The sequence below is a fragment of the Phocoena phocoena genome, chromosome 14 (assembly GCF_963924675.1).
Source record: "Phocoena phocoena chromosome 14, mPhoPho1.1, whole genome shotgun sequence".
NCBI classification, from domain to species: Eukaryota; Metazoa; Chordata; class Mammalia; order Artiodactyla; family Phocoenidae; genus Phocoena; species Phocoena phocoena.
Window position 1 is genome coordinate 28,002,099 of NC_089232.1, and position 12,990 is coordinate 28,015,088.

At 37.8% G+C, this 12,990-nt stretch overlaps 1 protein-coding gene across 1 annotated transcript in view; it reads right to left on the minus strand.

The window, feature by feature from the left end:
* Nucleotides 1-12,990, minus strand: part of ALMS1 (ALMS1 centrosome and basal body associated protein) — a 227,579-nt gene that overhangs the window by 199,632 nt on the left and 14,957 nt on the right. Inside the window, exon 2 of the mRNA XM_065890809.1 lies at nt 4,952-5,077. Within this exon, the coding sequence (XP_065746881.1) occupies nt 4,952-5,077 (126 nt within the window). The remainder of the gene's footprint in view (nt 1-4,951; nt 5,078-12,990) is intronic.

Below are 12,990 nucleotides of genomic sequence, written 5' to 3' on the forward strand. Positions count from 1 at the left end.
TTGAAATTTTTTTAACATTTCAGTAAGTCTAATACAAACATGTATTGAGTTTGGTACACTGAAGGCAACAAAACACTGATGAAGAAATTAGCAATCTAAATAAAACTGTAAGAACTGTTGTGTCTATGGATTAGAGAACTCAATATTGTTAAGATGTCAATTCCCTTCAAATTGATTTACAGACTCAAGGCAATTTTAATCAAAATTCCAGCAGACTTTTTAAATAGAAATTGACAAACTGATTCTAAAATGTATATGGAAATTCAAAGAATCTAGCATAAACAAAACCATTTTTAAAAAGAAAAACAAAGTGGGAGAACTCACACTATCTGATTTCAAGACAGTACAGTAATTAAGAGCACAGTATTAGCATGATGATAGAGATATAAATCAATGGAATAGAGAGTCCAGAAATAGACCCACACGAAGATGCCAAGGGAAAAGGGAGTATTTTCAGCAAATGGTGTTGGAATAACAATTAGATATGCATATGTAAGAAAATGAAGCTGGACCCCCTACTTCACACCATAATCAAAAACCAACTCAAAACAGATTTAGATATAAATGTGAAACTTAAAACTATAAAACTTCAAAAACTCGTTCTCACCTGGGCAAGATTTTGACACCCTCCTCTCCCCTCAACCATGATACATTGGGCAATGTCTGGAGACATTTTGACGTTTACAAACATGGGGCAGTATTACTGATATCTAGTGGGAAGAGGCCAAGGATGTTTAGCAAAACATCTTACAATACACAGGACAGTCCTGTAAAATGAAGAATTATCTAGCCCAAATATCAAAAGCACCAAGGCTGAGAAACCCTGTTCTAGAAAAAAATATAGGAGAAAATTTTTGTGATCTAGGATTAGGTCAAAATTTACCAGGTTAGACATAAGAAGTAAAAACCATAAAAAAAAAAAAATCAATAAACCAACTTCAACTTCATCAAAATTAAAACTTCTACTCTTCAAAAAACAAATAGGACAATTCAAAGGAAAAACCACAGACTGGGAGAAAATATTTGCAAAACATATAAAGGACTTACATCTAGAATATATAAAGAACTCCCAAAACTCAACAAATGGAACAAATCACCCATAAAAAATGGGGAAGAGATTTAAACCAACCCCTTCATTAAGAAGAAACATGGATGGCAAATAAGCACGCAAAAAGATGCACATTATCATTAGGAAAATGCATATTAAAACCACAATGAGGGCTTCCCTGGTGGCACAGTGGTTGAGAGTCTGCCTGCCAATGCAGGGGACACAGGTTTGAGCCCTGGTCTGGGAGGATCCCATATGCCGCGGAGCGGCTAGCCCCGTGAGCCACAATTACTGAGCCTGTGCGTCTGGAGCCTGTGCTCCGCAACGGGAGAGGCCACAATAGTGAGAGGCCCACGCACCGCGGTGAGGAGTGGCCCCCACTTGCCACAACCAGAGAAAGCCCTCACACAGAAACAAAGAGCCATATACAGCCATGAACAAATAAATAAAATTTAAAACAAAAACACACACAATGAGACACCACAACATACCTAGAATGACTAAAAATTTTAAAACAAAAACAAAAAAACCTGACAATACCAAGAGCTGGCAAGGATGCAAAGCAACTAGAACTCCTATACATCGTGGGGAATGCAAAATGGTACAGGCACTTCGGAAAACAGTTTGGCACTTTCTTATAATGTTAAATGTACAGTTACCACATCAGCCAGCAATCCCATTCCTAGGTATTTACCCAAGAGAAATGAAACCAGCTGTCTACCTAAAAACCTGTACATAAGTGGAATACTACTCAGAAATAAATTTTAAAGAGCTACTGATTTATGCAACAACATGGATGAACCTCAAAAGCATGTGCCAAGTGAAAGAAGCCAGATTCAAAAATCTACACATGGGACTTCCCTGGTGGTGCAGTGGTTAAGAATCCGCCTGCCACTGCAGTGGGCACGGGTTTGAGCCCTGGTCCGGGAAGATCCAACATGTCACAGAGCAACAAAGCCCATGTGCCACAACTACCGAGCCTGCGCTCTAGAGCCCGTGAGCCACAACTACTGAGCCCGCGTGCCACAACTACTGAAGCCCGCACGCCTAGAGCCCGGGCTCTGCAAAGAGAAGCCACTGTAAAGAGAAGCCTGCGCACTGCATAGAAGAGTAGCCCCCACTTGCCACAACCAGAGAAAGCCCGCGTGCAGCAACAAAGACCCAATGCAGCCAAAAATAAATTAATTATTTTTTTAAAAATCTACACACTACAATTCTGAAAGGCAAAACTATAGACAGAAATGAGATTAGCGGTTGCCAGGGACTAAGCATGGGGGAGATGACTGACTACAAAGGGGTACAAGGAAACTTTTTGGGGGTGATGGCAATCAAATGTGTAGTAGTTATATAACTATGTATTTGTCAAAGCTCATCAAACTGCACACCTAAAAGAGTTAATTTTGCTGTATTTAAATTATACCTCAATAAACCTGACGTTTTAAAACATGAGGATAAGGTATCAGAAAATAGAGGCCAAAAACTCTTGAAAATTTCACTTAACAGGGAGCAGAAACATTAAATGGGACAGTAGCTGGAGAGAAGAAAGGATGAGGCAATTGTACTCAAGTTGCTGGAGCTGATAAGGTCTAGACTGTGACCCTGGGGTAAGCAGGGATAGGAGAAGGTTGGGAGGAGTGAAGGAAAAAAATCTCTGCACATTAGATCAAAGATCCAAGAGTTTCAGACCCTGGATGGGTAATGTAAGCTGAAGTGAAAGAAACTAAAAGACGACAGTGTAGCAAGGGCTATAGTTTTCAATGAATAAAAAAAAGTTAATTTGGATGACAGAGACAAGGATGAATGAGCAGAATAACCAGGAGAAAAGAGGGGAGAGAATTAGGAAGTGGTATAATCCTCCAGTTCTTCTGATGAACACAGGCATAAAGGCAGAAATGAAGAGCTACAGGATCTATCCACGGTTTATATTTTATAAAACAAGGACCAAAAAAAGGCAAGATGTCCATTTTTGGACTGTGCTCTACCATAAACATGCCCTCAGAGAATATTAAACTATTTAGGAATATACCTCTGTATTCGTTTCCTAAAGCTGCCATAATGAACTTACACAAAGTGGAGGGCTTAAAACAACAGAAATTTATTCTCTCACAGTTCTGGAGGCTACAAGTCTGAAATCAAGGTGTTGGCAGGCCATCCAAAGCCTCTAGGGGAGGATTCTTCTTACCTCTTCCTCTTTCTCGAAGCCCCGGGCATTTCTTGGCTTATAGCAGCATAACTCCATCTCTGCCTCTGTCTTCATAGAGCAGACCTCTTCCTGTGTGTCTCTCTCTTACGAGGACACCAGTCATATCGGATTAAGGGCCCACCCTAAATCCAGTATGATCTCTTCTTAATTTAAATAGTTCTATCTTCCATCACTATATTTCCAAATAAGGTCACATTCTGAGGTACTGCAGATTGGGACTTCAACACATCATTTTGGGGCACACAATTCAACCCATAACAATCCCCCTTCCATTTAATGATCACAGAGTACCATGCTTTTTCTGGTCAGGGTTTCTCTTAACCCTTTTCACTTGGCGACAGTAAATCTCCTTCCTCCATACCTTGCATTTAATGGATAATAAATGCAATTTAGGGGAAATTGAAGGTACTAGAAGAAATCTGATACCCAAGTTATTAGATAATCAACCTTAAATAATCATTATGAGTAATGATGCATTTTTTTCTCCAACAAACATATATGAGGCTTTTTCCTATCTGCTCACAATTTTTTCCATTTCTTCTAAGTTTATTACTATGCTCTAGATCAGTGGTTCCCAAAGTATGGTCCAAAGATCCCTGGGGGTCACTGACACCCTTTCAGGGAAGTTAAGTGGGCCTCCCTTTTCTAACTACATATCTATGTAAGGTCAGATTTTCTTCACATAATTCAACCAAAACAATATATCCCAATGGACTAAATGCAGAAGCAGATCTGGGAATTCAGTTATGATGGTTAACTTTATGTGTCAACTTGGCTGTCCAAGTATTTGGTTAAACATCTGGGTGTGTCTGTGAGGGTGTGTCTGGATGAGATTAACATCTGATCCACAGACTTAGTAAAGGAGACTGCCCTTCTTAAGGTGGGCAGGCCTCATCCAACCCATTAAAGGCCTGAATAGAACAAAAGGCTGAGCAAAAGATAATTCGCTCTCTCTGCCTGATGGTCTTCAAGCTGGGACATCAGTCTTCTGCTTTGGACTTGGACTATCAGCTCACCTGGTCCTCGGACCTCTAGACTTAGGCTAGAACATACACCATCGGTCAGCTCCTGGTTCTCAGGCCTTCAGATTCAGACTGGAACTATACTATCAGCTCTCCTGGATCCCCAGGACAGATATTGGGAACTCTCAGCCTCCATAATCACATGAACCAATTCCTTATTTTACATATATATATATTTGTATATACCTATTTACGTACGTATATGTTTCCTATTGGTTCTATTTTTCTGGAGAACCCTGCCTAATACACCAACTGTCTTCTAGTAAGCCTGACATTAAAGAGATATGCAAAACTGTAAAACAATGCCACCCTTTCAACTAATTTTTTTTGTTTTGGAAAATACCCATTTTTCATTTAAAAATATATTTGTATGTTAATATGTAATGGGTTTGTTATTTCTAAATAAATATTTTTTAAATGTTTTAATTTTTTTGTAAGCTAAATATTGATACAGATAACCCTTATAAACAAAAGCTCTTTAAAATACTTTTGAAGAATGTGAAGGAGTCCTGAGACCAAAAAAAAAAAGTAAACGCTGTTCTACATAATTAAGGCTGCCAAAGATCTATTAGAAAAATGGAATATTAAAGTAATTCACCTCTTTCCATTCTTCATAGCTAAATCAGAATTTCTCATGCTGCTTACCAAAAGATAGTTTGCCAGTTATGCAAGACATACCTGATCATCCCCAGAACACCACTGAGCTGTTTTTTCCAAAGAGACCATATTAGTATCAGAAATCTGTGTTCCACTATTGTTTTGATATAATGGCTGTTGCCATACATGACAGGTCAATGGAACAACCTGAAGATCAAAAGATTTAAATAGAATAATAACACAATCCTTATGACTAAACAATAATAAAGTCTAACATTTAGATTATGTTTCTCTGTTTATAAAGCACTTTCACAAATATAGTAACATTTGGGCTTCACAACCACTGTCCAAATTATCTTCACTTAAAAATAAGGAAACAGGGATTTAAGGTAACCCAGTAAGGACTCAACATATTCCAACAAACCATAGCAGTTCTTTAACCTCCTATGTTTAGCAGTAAAAGAAGCAAGCAGAAACAAGCAAGTTATCTATTTTACAATCTTACTATTTGAGACACCTAAGAAATTAACTCTAATAATAGGAACTAAAATCATCTTATAGCATGGAAAGTGGGGACAAAGTTAGGCTCATTTTGTGAAATCAGGAGTTGAAGCAGGGCTCTCCCATCTGTGAAAGAAGGCAATAAAAGCTGTGACTACTGCCCAAGGCTGAAGCAATGCACATGGAAAAGATCAGAGGTTATCAAACAAAAGTGACCTCAGTCAACTCACCTGCTGGTTCAGGTACTGGTTATTGAGATTTTCCCCAATATTCTTGGAGAGAAAGAACCCAAAGCTTCCAATATAAACCTTCCTTATAAAGAAGGAACAACAAGGGGCAAGGCAGAGACAACCAAAAACAACACCAGGTAGAGAAGGATGTACCAAAAGAGAAAACAAAGTAACACTCCTGCTAAAAATGAGATTACAAACTATACTTTCAAAAGACTTTAAAATGAGAATATCTCAGACCCTTAAAGAGACTTTTAAAAAAGACACAATGTCCATAAAAAAAGAAGAGGTTATTAAAAGTAAAACAGGCAGTTATGAGTCAAGAAAAGATGAATGCTAACACAACCAAAAATGTGAAAGAGCCTCTGAAGGAAACCCAAGGTCATAAGATTTTTTCCCCCCAGAATTAAAAGTTACTACACTAACAAAACATTTTTACAGAGCGCTTACAACAATGTGCTTTTGACCATAGAAAGGCAAGCTTAACTTAAAATCTATTCAACTAAAGAGATTTCTATGGTATCAACTCTTCCAAGAGGTTTTTCTCAAAAGGTAGAACACCATGGGGCACACCCACCTTGCTTCAATGGCATTTTTTAAGGGATAAAGAATAGAAAGCAAAGAAAGGCATTTTGCAAATTCATTTTGGCAATTTGAAATCCCTAAATAAATAACAATACAGCCAATGTTTTGGCACAGTTAGTCTTCTTTGAGCCCTCGAGGAAAGAATGCCAAAATGAATGTTCAAAATGGTTATTCACTGCAACTAAATAATACTGGGTGTAGAGCACAGGGTGTTGCCTTTGAAAATTGCTGATTCACATTAGCTTACAATAAAAGAGTTTGATTCATTAGGATATTTGTAGAACACTAATGATACAATATTAAGAAACCAGCACTTTGACAACTAACCCCAACGTGTGAGAAAAAAGAACACTCTCTCAATTTTATCAGCTAAAAAAAAACCCCAAAAGTTAAAATTAAATATTAAAAGTTCTTATTAAAAAATACATTTTCCCGAACTTACTTTTATTACCTACTTGATGGTTTATAGACTTCATTAAGGAAATTAATTTCTAATAATTCCCATATGTTTGATCAGTTTTCCCAGTTGCCTCTGGATAGTGGTATAACCCAAATACTTGAAAGAGAATTCTTGAGAATAATGCTTCAAAACTAAGCAGGTGTCATCAGCAACTCTCTGATCTGAGATTAAATGTCTTTTGGTATAAATAAACAGTTTCAGAGTCTTTCCCTGAGTCAGTTTTTAATATTAAAAGTGAGCAGTCTGGGTCTTCCCTGGTGGCCCAGTGGCTAAGACTCTGCACTCCCAATGCAGGGGGCCCGGGTTTGATCCCTGGTCAGGGATATAGATACTGCATGCATGTCACAACTAAAGATCCCACGTGCCACAACGAAAATCCTGTGTGCCACAACTAAGACACAGTGCAGCCAAAATAAATAAATAAATATTTTAAAAAAGAAATACTGGTCTTTAGTAGTCTTCCAACTACATGTTGTCTATCAAAGAAACATTTTAGATATAAGGATACATATCGATTCCAAGTAAAAGGATGAAAAAAGAGATTTCATGCAAATAGTAACCAAAAGAGCACAGGAGTGGCTATATCAATTTCAGACAAAATAGACTTTAAGTCAAAAACCGTTACAAGAGACGAAGAAATACATCATATAATGATAAAAGGGTCAATTCAGGGCTTCCATGGTTGTGCAGTGGTTAAGAATCTGCCTGCCAATGCAGGGAACACAGGTTCGAGCCCTGGTCCGGGAAGATCCCACATGCTGCAGAGCAACTAAGCCCATGAGCCACAACTATTGAGCCTGCACCCTAGAGCCTACGAGCCACAACTACTGAAGCCCGCATACCACAACTACTGAAGCCCACATGCTTAGAGCCCGTACTCTGCAACAATAGAAGCAACTGCAATGAGAAGCCCGCAACTAGAGAAAACCCACACAAAGCAACGAGGACCCAATGCAGCCATAAATAAATAAATTTTATTTTTTTAAAAAGGGGTCAATTCACCAAGATTTATAAGTATTTATGCACCAAACCTCAGAGCTCCTAAATTAATGAGGCAGATGTTGAAAGAATTGAAGAGAGAAATACACAGCAACATAAGAGGCTTCAACACCCACTTTCAATAATGAACAGAACAACCATACAGAAGAATAAGGAAATATAGAAATTGAACAGCACTACAGACCAATCAGACATAACATATATACAGAACACTCCACCCAACAACAGAACACATTTTCTCAAGTACACATGCAACATTCTACAGGATAGAACACATGTCTAGCCACAAAGCAAGTCTTAATAAATTCAAGAAGACTGAAATCATAATACACTATCTTTTCCAATCACAATGGAATGAAACTAGAAACAAATAGCACAAGAAAAACTGGAAATTTTACAATATGTGGAAATTAAACACGTGTCTTACAAAACCAGTGGGTCAAACAAGAAGTCACAAAGGAAATTAGAAAATACCTGGACACAGATGAAAACGCAAAATGCCAAAAAACTTATGGACGCAGCGAAAGAAGTACTAAGAAGGAAGTTTATAGCCGTAAATGCATATATTAAAAAAAGGCAAGATCTCAAGTAAGCAATCTAACTTGTACCTCAAGGAACTAAAAGAACTAAACATAAAGCAGGCAGAAGGAAGGAAATAACAAAGATTACAGCACAGATAAATGAAATAGTCAACAGGAAAAAAAAAAATCATGAAACTAAAAGTGTGCTTTTCAGAAGATCAACAATATTGACAACCTCTTAGCCAGACTGACTAAGGAAAAAAAGAAGACTCAAATAATAAAATCAGAAATGAAAGAGGGAATATTACAACCAATGCCACAGAAATAAGGATTATAAGAGAATAAATACTATGAACAACTGTATACCAACAAATTGGATAGCCAAGAAGACACACATAAATCCCTAGAAAGACACAACCTACCAAGACTGAATCATGAAAAAATAGAAAATCTGAACAAACATATAACTAGCAAGGAGATTCAATCAGTAATCAAAAACCTGCCAACACAGAAAAGCCAAGGACCAGATGGCTTCAATCATCCTCAACAAAATACTAGCACACAGAATTCACAACACATTAAAAGAAGTATGTATACACCATGATCAAGTGGGAATTAACCATGAAATGTAAGGATGATTCAACACATAAAAATCAACCAATATAATACTTCACATTAACAGAATGAAGGACAAAACCACACGATCATCTTGACTGATACAGAAAAAGCAGTTGACAATGCTCAACACCCTTTCATGAAAAAGCACTCAACAAATCAGGAATGGAAGGAAACTAATCAATATAATAAAGGCCATTTATGAGGGCCCACAACTAACTCACACCACACTCAACAGTGTAAAACTGAAAGCTTTTCCTCTAAGACCAGGAACAAGGCAAGAATGCCAACTCTTGCCACTTCTATTCAACACATTATTGGAAGTCCCAGCTAGAGCAAAGAGACCCCAGGAATAAACTCTCACATACATGGTCAAATGATTTTCAGCAAAGGTATCAAGACCATTCAATGGGAAAAGTATAGTCTTTTCAACAACTGTTGCTCATAAAACTGGTTATCCACATGCAAAAGAATGAAGTTACACTCTCACCTAGCAACATACACAAAACTCAACTCTAAATGGACCGAAGACTTAAATGTTAAGACCTAAAACTATAAAACTCTTAGAAAACTCAGAGCAAAAGTTGCACAACAGCAGATTTGGCAGTGATTTCCTGGATATGATATCAAAGGCACAAGAAACAAAAAAAACAATAGACAAATTGGATTTCATGAAAATTCTTAAATACCTGAATAGACAACAAATCATCCCAAATTGAGGAGGTGGACTTTGGGAGCAAGATAGATAATTTTTTGCCCTTCTCCTCTTTTTGTGAGTGTGTATGTGTAGGCTTCTTTGTGAGATTTTGTCTGTATAGCTTTGCTTTCACCATTTGTCCTAGGGTTCTGACCGTCTGGTTTTTTTCTCTTTTTCTTTTTACTTAAAAAAATTTTTTTTCTTAATAATTATTTTTATTTTAATAACTTTATTTTATTTTATCCTACTTTATTTTATCCTCCTACCTTCCTTCCTTCCTTTCTTTCTCTCTATTTTTTCTCCCTTTTATTCTGAGCCGTGTAGATGAAAGGCTCTTGGTGCTCCAGCCAGGGATCAGTGCTGTGCCTCTGAGGTGGGAGAGCCAACTTCAGGACAGTGGTCCACGAGACCTCCCAGCTCCATGTAAAATCAAACCACGAAAATCTCCCAGAGATCTCCATCTCAACACCAAGACCACACCCAGCTTCACTCAATGACCAGCAAGCTACAGTGCTGGACACCCTATGCCAAACAACTAACAAGACAGGAACACAGCCCCATCCATTAGCAGAGAGGCTGCCTAAAATCATAATAAGGCTACAGACACCCCAAAACACACCACCAAACGTGGACCTCCCCACCAGGAAGACAAGATCCAGCCTCATTCACCAGAACATAGGCACTAGGCCCCTCCACCAGGAAACTACACAACCCACTGAACCAAACTTAGCCACTGGGGGCAGACACCAAAAACAATGGGAACTACAAACCTGCAGCCTGCGAAAAGGAGACCCCAAACGCAGTAAGAGAAGCAAAATGAGAAGACAGAAAACCACACAGTAGATGAAGGAGCAAGGTAAAAACCCACCAGACCTAACAAATAAAGAGGAAATAGGCAGTCTACCTGAAAAAGAATTCAGAATAATGATAGTAAAGATAATCCAAAATCTTGGAAATAGAATAGAGAAAATGCAAGAAACATTTAACAAGGACCTAGAAGACCTAAAGAGGAAACAAGCAATGATGAACCACACAATAAATGAAATTAAAAATACTCTAGAAGGCATCAATAGCAGAATAACTGAGGCAGGAGAACGGAAAAGTGACCTGGAAGATAAAACAGTGGAAATAACTACTGCAGAGCAGAATAAAAAAAAAGAATGAAAAGAACTGAGGACAGTCTCAGAGACCTCTGGGATAACATTAAATGCACCAACATTCGAATTATAGGGGTCCCAGAAGAAGAAGAGAAAAAGAAAGGGACTGAGAAAATATTTGAAGAGATTATGGTTGAAAACTTCCCTAATATGGGAAACTTCCCTAATATGGGAAATAGTTAATCAAGTCCAGGAAGCACAGAGAATCTCATACAGGATAAATCCAAGGAGAAATACGCCAAGACACATATTAATCAAACTATCAAAAATTAAATACAAAGAAAATATATTAAAAGCAGCAAGGGAAAAACAACAAATAACACACAAGGGAATCCCCATAAGGTTAACAGCTGATCTTTCAGCAGAAACTCTGCAAGCCAGAAGGGAGTGGCAGGACGTATTTAAAGTGATGAAGGAGAAAAACCTACAACCAAGATTACTCTACCCAGAAAGGATCTCATTCAGATTTGATGGAGAACTTAAAACCTTTACAAACAAGCAAAAGCTGAGAGAGTTCAGCACCACCAAACCAGCTTTACAACAACTGCTAAAGGAACTTCTCTAGGCAAGAAACACAAGAGAAGGAAAAGACCTACAAAAATAAACCCAAAACAATTAAGTAAATGGGAATAGGAACATACATATCGATAATTACCTTAAATGTAAATGGATTAAATGCTCCCACCAAAAGACACAGACTGACTGAATGGATACAAAAACAACACCCGTATATATGCTGTCTACAAGAGACCCACTTCAGACCTAGGGACACATACAGACTGAAAGTGAGGAGATGGAAAAAGATATTCCATGCAAATGGAAATCAGAAGAAAGCTGGAGTAGCAATTCTCATATCAGACAAAACAGACTTTAAAATAAAGACTATTACAAGAGACAAAGAAGGATACTACATAATGATCAGAGGATAGATCCAAGAAGAAGGTATAACAGTTGTAAATATTTATGCACCCAACATAGGAGCACCTAAATACATAAGGCAACTACTAACAGCCATAAAAGGGGAAATCAACAGTAACGCAATCATAGTAGGGGACTTTAACACCCCACTTCCACCAATGGACAGATCATCCAAAATGAAAATAAATATGGAAACATAAGCTTTAAATGATACATTAAACAAGATGGACTTAATTGATATTTATAGGACTTTTCATCCAAAAACAACAGAATACACATTTTTCTCAAGTGCTCATGCAACATTCTCCAGGATAGATCATATCTTGGGTCAATAATCTAGCCTTGGTAAATTTCAGAAAATTGAAATGATTATCAAGTATCTTTTCCAACTACAACACTAGGAGACTAGATATCAATTACAGGAAAAGATCTGTAAAAAATACAAACACATGAAGCTAAACAATACACTACTTAATAACGAAGTGACCACTGAAGAAATCAAAGAGGAAATCAAAAAATACCTAGAAACAAATGACAATGGAGACCTGACGACTCAAAGCCTATGGGATGCAGCAAAAGCAGTTCTAAGAGGGAAGTTTATAGCAATACAGTCCTGCCTTAAAAACAGGAAACATTCCAAATAAACAACCTAACCTTGCACCTAAAGCAATTAGAGAAAGAAGAACAAACAAACCCCAATTTAGCAGAAGGAAAGAAATCATAAAGATCAGATCAGAAATAAATGAAGGGCTTCTCTGGTGGCACAGTGGTTGAGAGTCCGCCTGCCGATGCAGGGGACGCAGGTTCGTGCCCCGGTCCGGGAAGATCCCACATGCCGCGGAGCGGCTGGGCCCGTGAGCCATGGCCGCTGAGCCTGCGCGTCTGGAGCCTGTGCTCTGCAATGGGAGAGGCCACAGCAGTGAGAGGCCCGCGTACCGCAAAAACAAAAAAAAAAAACAAAAAAAAAAACAAACAAAAAAAAAAAACAACAAAAAAAGAAATAAATGAAAAAGAAGGAAACAATAGCAAAGATCAATAAAACTAAAAGCTGGTTCTTTGAGAAGATAAACAAAATTGATAAACCATTAGCTAGACTCATCAAGAAAAAAAGGGAGAAGACTCAAATCAATAGAATTAGAAATGAAATAGGAGAAACAACAACTGACACTGCAGAAATACAAAAGATCATGAGAGATTACTACAAGCAGCTCTATGCCAATAAAATGGACAACCTGGAAGAAATGAACAAATTCTTAGAAATGCACAACCTGCCGAGACTGAGCCAGGAAGAAATATAAAATATGAACAGACCAATCACAAGTAATGAAATTGAAAGTGTGATTTAAAATCTTCCAACAAACAAAAGCCCAGGACCAGACAGCTTCACAGGCGAATTCTATCAAACATTTGGAGAAGAGCTAACACCTATCCTTCTCA